At 43.4% G+C, this 11,157-nt stretch overlaps 1 protein-coding gene across 1 annotated transcript; it reads left to right on the top strand.

Moving 5' to 3' along the window:
• The first annotated feature begins 9,455 nt into the window (after positions 1-9,455).
• On the top strand, positions 9,456-10,844 carry LOC138890335 (uncharacterized). The gene has a single exon (XM_070173714.1). It carries the CDS (start codon positions 9,456-9,458, stop codon positions 10,842-10,844), a length of 1,389 nt encoding a protein of 462 aa, XP_070029815.1.
• The last annotated feature ends 313 nt before the right edge of the window (positions 10,845-11,157 follow it).

Below are 11,157 nucleotides of genomic sequence, written 5' to 3'. Positions count from 1 at the left end.
GTGTCTCATACTGGGTAACTGACATCGAACCCTGCTAGAGACGCTCAAACTGCCTGCAAAGGGCATCCCGCTGAGTAACTGGGAGAAACTTCCAGAGAAATAACTATGAAAACTGATCCCAGGTCAATGATGGCGACCCTGCTGGCCTGGCTAAACAGAAATCTCTCCACCAAGTCTTGGCGGATCCTGCTAGGCAAAAAGTGGCGAAGTCGACCCCATTGGTCTCTAAAATACCCATAGTCCGAAGAACCTCATGACAGCTGCATATGAAATTCTGGGCATCCTCTGAAGGTTGCCACTATATGTGGTAGAGAAGAGCCTGGTGAACCATCTAGCCTCCACAGAGCATCCGCGGACATAGCCGCACCATCACTGGACTGAGCCGCAATACCTGGCTGGGCTGCCACAACTGGCTGAACTGCCACGGCTGGCTGAACTGCTGGAACCTGAGCCTAAGGAGCTACCGGCTCTGGAGTACGAGTATCGGGAGTCTGAACTCCTCCCCCATCCTGAGATGTGGCTGGAGCTACGGGAAGCAAACCCGCTCTAGAAATGCCCTCCATAAAGCCTACCAGTCGGACCAAAGCGTCCTGAAGCACTGGAGTGGCTATGAAACCCTCTAGGACCTGAGCTGGGCCCACTGGAACAGCTGGGGACGAAACCTCCTCCTCAAAATCGACCTGAGGCTCCGTCGCTTGAAATGCTACTCGGGGCTGAGCTCTGCCCCGGCCTCGGCCTCTGACACGGCCTCGCCCTCGCCCTCTGCCCCTAATAGGGGCTGCTGCTAGGGACTCAGGCTGTTGCACGGTAGAAGAGGAAGCACGTGTCCTCGCCATCTGCGAAAGAACAGAGTGGAAAGACAATCAGTACTTGAGAAACAGAATCGCACGACAAGAATGAACAATGTGAAGTTTTCCTAACTCAGTAGCCTCTGCGGGATAAATACAGACGTCTCTGTACCGATCCCTCAGACTCTACTGAGCTTGCCGTGAGTTGTGAGACCTGAGTAACCTAGGGCTCTGATAACAACTTGTCACAACCTGGATTTTCCACCATCGGGTGTCGTGATGGTGCCTACTATCGGAGCTAGGCAAGCCAAATATGTAAAACACCTTTCCTACTTTCTTTCAAACAATAAATAAACGAGACAAAATCTAAGCGGAAGACTTTAAATCTAAAGCGACTGAAAACCAAAAGTGCGGAAATTTAATACACATCACTACCCAAGGTCTGGTGTCACTAGCTCACGGACTACTACAGAATACTACAAACAATGTCTGAAAGGAAATACATCATGTTTGTCTGATACAAGATGAACAAACGAAAAACATGGAGAGGGACTTCGGCCTGCGAACGCCAGCTAGGCTACCTCGAGAGTCCCGGGACTGAAGATAGCTCCCAGAAATCCTACTGCTGTGGTCCGTGAGCTGCTCCCTGATCTGTGCACAAAAATGCACGGAGTGTAGCATCAGCACAACCGACCCCATGTGTTGGTAAGTGCCTGGCCTAACCCCGGCGAAGTAGTGACGAGGCTATACAGTACCTACCACAATTAACCTATACAGATATATATACAACAAGTGCAAGAAAACAATAACAAGATAATACAAAGTAAAGCTGGGAGGGGACATGCTATCGGGGAGTAACAGATAAAAATGAAATATCGGAAATAAGCAGAAGAGACTTCGGCTCCCATGATGTATATATATATATATATATATATATACACGATCCCATAATATCATATATAAGTGGACGGCGTGCCACACGATCCCATAATATCATATATATAAGTGGACGGCGTGCCACACGATCCCATAATATCATATATAAGTGGACGGCGTGCCACACGATCCCAATTCATCTTTATCACAGTGCACAATATGTCACCGGCAACAGAGGCCAATAACCAAGTGGACGACGTGCCACACGATCCCATAATATCATATATAAGTGGACCAAGATATGCCAAGTAGCAAGTAACAACTCAATATAGTTCATAATATCTGACTTCATATAGTAGACCCCTTCATGGGAGAATAACAACTCAATACCTTTAACCCGGCGAGGGTACAGCTAACAGCCCAAAATATCCCGACAAGGGAGAGTATATATATAAGTCTACACATCCCGACAAGAGAGTATTCACAATACCTTCCCCTTTTTAAATCCATTATTCCTCAACTAACACATTCATGTTCAAGCTAACGCTCCAAAAGTACACCAATCACAATTTTACCTCAACCGTTCACATTATATGAAACTCATCAAAAAAAACAAGGAGCTTGTGTCACATTATTCGAATTAAAAGCAATCAAGACTCACGGTCATGCTAGACTCCGGTGCATAGATAACCGTCACCATACCTATACACCGTACTCCACATTAGCAAGTAGCAAATATCATCCTAATCCTATTCCCTCAAGCCAAAGTTAGAACAAACACTTACCTCGAATGCTCCAAACTCAACTCACGCTTCTAGTACAGCTTTACCTCTTGATTCCACCACCAATCCGCTCGAATCTAGTCATAAGTTACTTAATCACATTAATAATTACTAAATGAATCATCCCCAATGCATGAAAATAGATTTTACAAGGTTTTTCCCAAAAAGGTCAAAAATACCCCCGGACCCACGTGGTCGAAACTCGAGGTTCGGACCAAAACCCGGTTACCCATTCCCCCATGAATCCCAATATATGATTTGTTTTTAAATCGGACCCCAAATTGAGGTCCAACTTCTCAATTTGTAGAAAACCTAGGTTCTACCCAAAACACCCAATTTTCCCCATGAAAATCTTTGATTTGAAGTTGAAATTATGTTAAAAGATGTTAAGGAATAAAGAAATTAAGTTAGAAATCACTTACCAATCGTTTTGGGAGAAAACAGTTGTTTGGAAAATCGCCTCTTAGGTTTTGGGTTTTTGAAAAGTGAAAAATGACTGAGATTTTCCGAACTTGTATACCTTTCTGAGAACCTGGCGCGGACCGCACAAAAATGTGCTGCGGCCGTGCCGAGTGGGAGAAAAGTGGGGCTTCTCTGAACCCTTCCAGCGCGGACCGCACTGTTTTGGTGCGCGGCCGCGCTGGCTAACCTGAACCCTAGCCCTCAGACTTAGCCACGCGGACCGCACAAAAATGCATCACGGCCGCGCGGCTCCAGCGCGGACTGCGCGAAAATGACCGCGGCCGCGCTGGTGTCTGCAACACCTGAACCTGCATTTTCTTAAGTCCAAGACCTCCCGGGCACCATTCAAAACTCACCCGAGCCCTCAGGGCTCCAAACCAAACTTGCACACAACCTTAAAAACATCTTACGGACTTACTCGTGCGATCAAATCGCCAAAATATCATCATATACATAGGATCAAGCCTCAAACACATGATTTTCTTTCTTCAACTTTCACAACTCAAACTCTCCATTTTTAGTCCGAAACACGTCATATGACGTTCGTTTTTAGCCAAACTTTACAGATAGTGCTTAACACATATTTAAGACTTGTACCGGGCGTCGGAACCAAAATATGAGCCCGATACCTATATTTTCTAACTCCTTTTCATTTCAAATTTTCATATCAAATTTCAGAAAAAACAATTTCTTTCAAAAATTCATTTCTCGGGCTTGGGACCTCAGAATTTGATTTCGGGCACACGCCCAAGTCCCATATTTTTCTATGAACCCTCCGGGACCGTCGAATCACAGGTCCGGGTCCGTTTACCTAAAATGTTGACCTAAGTCAACATTATGCATATTAATACCAAAATTCATCAAATGTTTCACATATTCTAACATAAAAACTTTCTGGCTACGCGGCTGAACTACGCAGGCCAATCGAGGCAACTAAAAGCGAGGTTTTCAAGGCCTCGGGATCACAGAACAAGGAAGAATTACGGTGATGACCCCTTGGGTCGTCACAGATGTTTGGGCTTCAACTACTAATTTCCTATGGGTTTAGCCTTGGGTTCAATTACATAACTTGCATCTCGGCTCAGTATTCTGAGGCCCAATAAGTGTTGATACCCTTTTTTGGTCTTAAAAGAAAAGGATAAGGGAAGTTTGTATTAATTCCATGGGCCTGCAATTGGCCCAGTTGCTTTTCTGTGATCAGCTTGGGGCCTGCTGCTTGGGCTCTATGCGCTACTCAACAGCTTTGAGTTTAAAGTTCGGATGTTCAATCAAGATTAATCTTTTTTTTTAAAAAATGGTTGGAGGTGTGTCATTTTCGCTAAAATTACCCATGGCCCTATTTTAGTTAATATAAACTTAGATGTAATTAATTCTTTAAATACACGTAGTTTGCTTTAGGTTCGATTTAGACTAGCATTGTGATTATGTATACGTTCGCGTAACATAATTGCAAATTTAATTCTAAAAATGACTCGAGGGATGCATTCGCGCAACTTCAACCAAACTTTTCTTAATAAAATAAACAAAGCGTTATTAATTGTGGACACGTTCACGTGACATGATTTTTGACGCGCTAAAGGAAAAGAGTATACGTACGCGTAACTCAATTCTTTAATTATGAATAATCAAGTGAGTGATTTAAAAGTGGTAAAGAGATAAATGCACATAGGTCCTAAAAATGAGTAGTTAAACAATTTAAGCCAAGTATAAATCGCTAAGCGATCGTGCTAGAACCACGGAACCCGAAAATGTCTAACACCTTCTCCCGGGTTAACAGAATTCCTTACTTAGAATTTCTGGCTCGCAGACTTCAAAAGAAAAGTCGAAATTTCCTCAATTTGGGATTTAAAATAAACCGGTGACTTGGGACACCAATTAAATTATCCTAAGTGGCGACTCTGAAATCAAATAAATAATCTTATTTTGAATAATGTCACTTAAATTGGAAAAACTCCCTTATATCACTTTCGATGTGTAAAAAAGGAGGTGTGACAGCTCTGGCGACTTTGCTGGAGATCGAACCCAGAATCTCTGGTTCAGGGTTCAAGAATTCGAGTTTGTTAATGCAATTTTTATTTTGGCTTTATTACTGATATTACTGTATTTTATGGACTCAATGTGCTAATTGTCATTTGTCGCTTTGATACTACTTGAACTGTATTTAAATATCCTCTTGCGCCACCCATCTGAGTCTTCTGAAAATGGTGCACATGTTCGCGTGGCCCGCTTTTTCTGTAGAAATTATACCAAATAGATCGAGGCTGGGCCAGCAACAAGGCCGGGTACACTTTAGTGCTCCCGGTATGTTGCCCCCTCTTCGGCCCCAGTTGTCCGCTCGGGTAACCCAAGTCTAGACAACAAACCCCAGGTTTTTAACTTAGAATAACGCAACCTCATACATGATCCCTAGTAGGAACGTTTATTTGCATCACGTGCATTTAACCTTGGGGACTCAACACAGGGGTTGAGTCCGTCTAGGACAAGTGTACCCAAAATAAAGACCATCATGATGCATCCTACGTGCTATGTGAATATTTATTTATTTCGGCTTGCATGTTGACCGATTAATAAAGAGAAAAACCAAGAGTGAGGTAGGATAGAGAATTTACCCGGTTTCTAAAAATCCTGGTATTTTAAAATATTCCGAAACTCTGCCGAATTTTTGAAAAAAAAAAAGAAAAAAAGGAAAACATATTTCCAAAAAAAATAATAATAATAGAGTAAGTCAAATATCATGTTTTTATGTCAAAATTGCCCGAACTACGCAAGTATGATTCTCACCGGATGTGGGATACGTAGGCAACCCACATAAGGTTCGGCCTCATTTTTACCAAATAATAAAATAAAAGGTGTTTCAGGACTTTAGTTAAAACAATAAAGCCGACCCAGCTTCGGTTTGTTTTTAAGTCATTTCTTACTAGAATAGCCTTAGACTAAATTCCAATTGCCAAAAGGCTATTATCGGGAGAAACAGGAAACTCTGTTTAAAATTGTCTTTTTCTTTACTTACCCCGGCCACAAAATTTATTTGGAATTGTGAAGGGGCCGCGTTTGCAAAAACGACCATTTTGCTAACATAGCAATAAAAGGGGCCCTTGTTCGCTGATTTTTCTTAGAAAACTTGTTTTGCAAAAAGAGTCCACAAGAGTCAACCTTAACCTTAACCCTCCATAGGTACAAATGAATATCGTTCAGGAATCATCGCAATCTGTCATAGAAAGGGCTCGGATGCAGCTACGTAAGTGGTGGGGTGATTTAGATAAAGATGGCCAAGCTTGGGTAAAAGAGCAGTTGGGTCCCTTGGTAGACATCATGCACATCGAGCCACGAGAGGATTTAATCAAGGCTTTGGTAACCTTTTGGGATCCCGTTCACAATGTGTTCCGTTTCTCGCATTTTGAGCTCACACACACCCTGGAAGAAATAGCTGGGTATATGGATTTCGGCCAAGAGTTAAGAAAGCAGCAGCTCATATTCCCTAGGGCTCCCTCAGTGCACAAATTCTTCGATCTTTTGAAAATTAGCAAACAAATGAGCAAGGACCGCGCAAGCAAAGGGAGTTGTGCATTCTACTTCTTGTATTTTAGGTTTGGACACTCGGCCGGGTTCGAAACACATGAGAAAGGGTTGAGTAACAAACAGGACAAGAGCATATGGCAAATTCATCGACGGTTTGCTTTCGTCGTGGCATTTTTGGGAATCATGGTATTTCTGAATTCTGAGGGTACAATAGACCTTAGTATGGCCAGAATCGCACAGGTCCTCATCGACAAAAAAGATCACACACTCGTCCCATTAGTGCTGGCGGACATTTACCGGGCATTAACATTGTGCAAATCTGGGGGTCAATTTTTCGAAGGCTGCGATATTCTTCTTCAGATGTGGATGATCGAGCACCTTCGCCGTCATCCTAAGTTCATGAGATATGCTTCAGATGGGAACATTTTCATCAAAATATATGAGGAAAGAGTAGAAGATTACAAACCACCGAAAGGGTTTGAAGCATGGGTTTCCTATTTGAGGAATTGAGAGCAGATCAAATTGAATGGACCATAGGATGGCTCCCAGTAACAGAAATCATCTACATGACTTCTTCAAAGGGCTACTTGATGATAATGGGAGCGAGAAGTATACAACCATATGCACCACAAAGAGTTCTGAGACAACTGGGAAGATATCAGGTGATACCCGAAGAGGCAAACCTGAGCACTCAAGTCATTGAACTACACCCAGAAGCAACGATACCCGAGGCTTTAGTTCAAAGAGACTGGAATTGTTGTCGATATCTAAAAAGTAACACCCAAGTGCCAGACCCAGCTAAGGGCGAAGTTGATCCCAATTATGTTGCTTGGTTTGAAAGGAGTTTTTATGTGTACAATGAGCCGGAGCCCGAACCCGAACTTGTGAGGCCCGCCAAAAGGCCCCATGTTCAAGCTTTTGATGACAAAATTCAGGAAAGGTTAGCTTGGGGAGAAAAGGAAAAGGAATATCGGGCCATCATCCATGATCTGCGAGAAGAGTTGAGAAATGTCACCTTCAATAATAATTTACATGCACAAGAGGTCGAGGGTCAGAGGAGAAGATTGGTTCGAGAAAATGAAGCTCTCAGGGCCCAGGTTCGACAGCTGAAAATAGCAGCCGAGAATCCGGGCCGAAGCAGGAAAGATGAGAGGCTCATTTATAACCTTACTCAAAAGGTGCGTGACTATGAAGATGACTTGCAGAAACCTGAGTTTGAACTAGCAAAAGCACGAACGAGGTTGGCTAAAAATGCCGAAGGGCGTGCAGCTTTCGTTCAACAGATGAAAGAAAGATATGAAAGAGGGGTCACAGTTTGGGAAAAGGCGATTGGCAACCTCGAAGGTGAAATGGCTAAACAAGCCAAAAATTTTAAGGCCGAGAGAGAACATTGTTACGCCTTAATGGAACGGTTGGAAGAGGACTTACAACACTTGCAAGAGAAAAATCACATTGCCACCCAAGTCTTAGAGGCTAGATCCCGTCAGATTGGTCGTTTGTTGCAAGAGAAGGGCATCATAAGAGAGAGGGTTCGAAGGATTGCTGACTACATCACCATGAAATGCAGTGCGTGTGAGGACATGACAAGATCTATGTTTTTCGCCATTGTAATGATCATCGTCCATCAGATAATGGAAGAACTCTATCGGTTCCAAGATGATATGGCAAGTAGGCCCGCTGCAAGACCGGTTGGTGTTCCTAGGGCAGGGTTGGAGGCACTGATGTTTTCTTGATTGTATTTTCTTCCTTTTTTCCGAGTCTGTATTTTTCATATTTCGAGTCTGTTTTCAATTCCTAGAAAAGGCATGTCCTGAGTCTTAAAGTCCTAAAAAAGGCACGTCCTGAGTCTTAAAGTCCTAGAAAAGGTATGTTTTGAGTCTTTTGTAATTGAGTAAAGTTGTATTAATGAAAATTTGAAAACCCACAAAAATTATTCTTTTCTTTTTCACATTTGCTTCTTGAACTACGTTATGATCTGATTCACGCGGCGACGTGATACGTAGGCAATCCTTATTGGATCCGGTCATGATTTTTGTAAACAATTTTAATGAAAGAGGAAAGATCCGAAAGAAAAACCCAAAAGAAAGAAAAGAAGAAAATCAAAGAAAAAAAGAGATGAAAAGATAGAAAGTGGAGTTGGAAAGAAGGAAAAATAGAAAAAAAAAATAATAATAATAATAATAATAATAAGTAAAGCCGGGATGAAGCATGCGACCGTTGCAAAACATGTAGAAACACATTTAACTGTATAGGTGCATCACACCCCAACATGCGATTACCTATCTGTTATTTGTTTCAAACTAACCATTTGTTGTTGTTATCCTGAGTCCAGGTTCTATAGTAAGGTGGTTGGTTTTGTGGTAGTCTGGCTTCGCATCCATACTTCACGAGGTCGAAAGGTAGCATTGAAATGTCTTCAGAAATCACTCTGCCAACAGTTCCTATCACGGATGAGAGTCCGATCTCGGGCATCCCAACTTTGGAATCGGCAGATGCCGAGGAAAATAGGTTACTGCGTCTCCGTATAATGGAAATGTGGGATTCTTGGTCAAACGGAAGAGAGCCACCAAGTGTGATCCCCGGATTTCCCGAGCTTTTTCCTAGGGTAGGTGGAACCTCCAATATCCCGATCAGTCACCCCAATACCCCACTCGGATATACTACCATCTCGGCCCACTTTGTTGGAACACCTTCTGAGGTTTGCCCCTAGGTATTAGCTTCAGGAGCGGCTTCAAATATTTTCACTACTCCGCCGTGCTCAGCTACTACACAGCCTACGCTGCCTAGGCCCAGCTTTGACCCATCATCCTTCACCTTCCAAACACCATCTCTCCCACTGGAACCTGCACAGTTTCCCACCTACACTTACTCTCAACCACCCCGATATGAGTTCACTGTGGGTCAATAAAAGACTACCAAAACCCCTGAGCAAGAAGAGATTGTGAGGAAGATGAGGAGTATGGAATAGAGTCTCAAAAGCATACAAGGTTTGAGTGGGCAGAAAAGTGTATCCTATGCTGACTTATGTATGTTCCCTCATGTGCATCTACCATTGGGATTCAAAACCCCAAAATTTGAGAAGTATGATGGGCACGGTGATCCTATTGCTCATCTCAAGAGATATTGCAACCAGCTGCGAGGAGCCGATGGAAAGGAAGAACTCCTGATGGCCTATTTCGGAGAAAGTCTAGTTGGCATCGCATCTAAGTGGTACATGGACCAAGATATGTCCCGGTGGCATATCTGGGATGATCTTGCTAGAGATTTCGTCAAGCAGTTCCAGTACAACATTGATATTGCTCCAGATAGGAACTCATTGACAAACTTAAAGAAGAAATCCTCAGAAAGCTTCCGAGAGTACGCAGTTAAATGGCGAGAGCAAGCATCTTGGGTAAAACCTCCGATGGATGAGGTCGAAATAGTCACAGTTTTTTTACAAGCTCAGGAAGCCGACTACTTCCAAAATATGATGTCTGCTATGGGTAAACCGTTTACTAAAGCCATCAAGATTGGCGAAATGGTTGAAAATGGGTTGAAAACGGGTCGGATTCTAAGCCAATACACTATCAGAGCTACTTCCCAAGCCATTCAGGGTGGGTCTGGAGGAATAGCGAAAGGCAAAAAGAAGGAAGAAACGTCCATGGCAGCGTCAGGCGTAAGAAAATACCGTACTCCCAGATCCCTTTTCCCAGAAAGGACCCCACAACACTATTACCCCCACCAAGACATGGCCTATGCTCGTCATCCATACACGGTCATGAATGCTCAATCTTATGTCCGCCCACAGCAACAAGCCTACCGTAACCAAGCTCCATTTCCTAGAAATCAACCTCCTTACCAAAACCACTACAACCCCCGTCCTCCACAAAATAATTTTCCCCCTCGTGAACCACCTAAAAGGCCAAATTTCACACCAATCGACGAATCCTACTCCAGCCTTTTCCCAAAGCTTGTCCAAATGGGTCTGCTACAGCCGGTTCCTCAAACTAGGCAAAACCCAGCATCTCCCGCTTACAGAGCTGGTGCCCGATGCGCCTATCACTCAGGGGCAGAAGGGAACGACACTGATGATTGCTGGACTCTGAAGAGAGCAGTGGAGAATTTGATAGAACAAAGGAAGATAGTGCTAAGGGATGAGGATGTCCCCAATGTGACTAATAACCCACTACCAGCCCACAACAATGGGCAAGTAATCGGGATGATTTATGAGGATAAGGAATTTGACCCAATATTGAAGGCCATCATTGTCATTACTGACGCAGAAAAGAAACCAAAAGCTACCCCGAAGCAAGACAAAGGGGAGGAAAAGAACAAAATCACCCCTCCAAAATCAGCAAAGAAAGTCGAAGCGGGAATTGGGGAAACGCCTCCTAAAGATTTTGCTATCTATGTCGATCGAGGCCACAAAGAAAAATAGATAACTTTGAGTCCTCCTAAAAGATTCGAGCTAAACAGGGCAACCCAAATATATGTGCCCAAGGGAGCTTATGTGATGGGGGGCCAATTAATCCACCAAGTCTGAGTGAGCTTGTGGTTATTGGTCGCGCACCGCAAAAGCCCATGACGGATCCTACTGTTGTGCCCTGGAATTACAACAAAATGGTGGTGACCTATAAGGGCAAAGAAATCTCAGGAGAAGTCCAAGAAAATAACCCTGTTGAAAAGTATTCTAACTTGGAAGAGGTGAACAACGCCACTCGAAAACGCTTCCCATCTAAGAAGCCCGTGAG

Source organism: Nicotiana sylvestris, chromosome 4, assembly GCF_000393655.2.
Source record: "Nicotiana sylvestris chromosome 4, ASM39365v2, whole genome shotgun sequence".
Classification (NCBI taxonomy): Eukaryota; Viridiplantae; Streptophyta; class Magnoliopsida; order Solanales; family Solanaceae; genus Nicotiana; species Nicotiana sylvestris.
This window is presented reverse-complemented; position numbering and strand designations above follow the sequence as displayed.

Excerpts from the sequence above, each read along its gene's own strand:
- LOC138890335 (XM_070173714.1), top strand. The coding sequence starts at position 9,456 with ATGTTCCCTCATGTGCATCTACCATTGGGATTCAAAACCCCAAAATTT.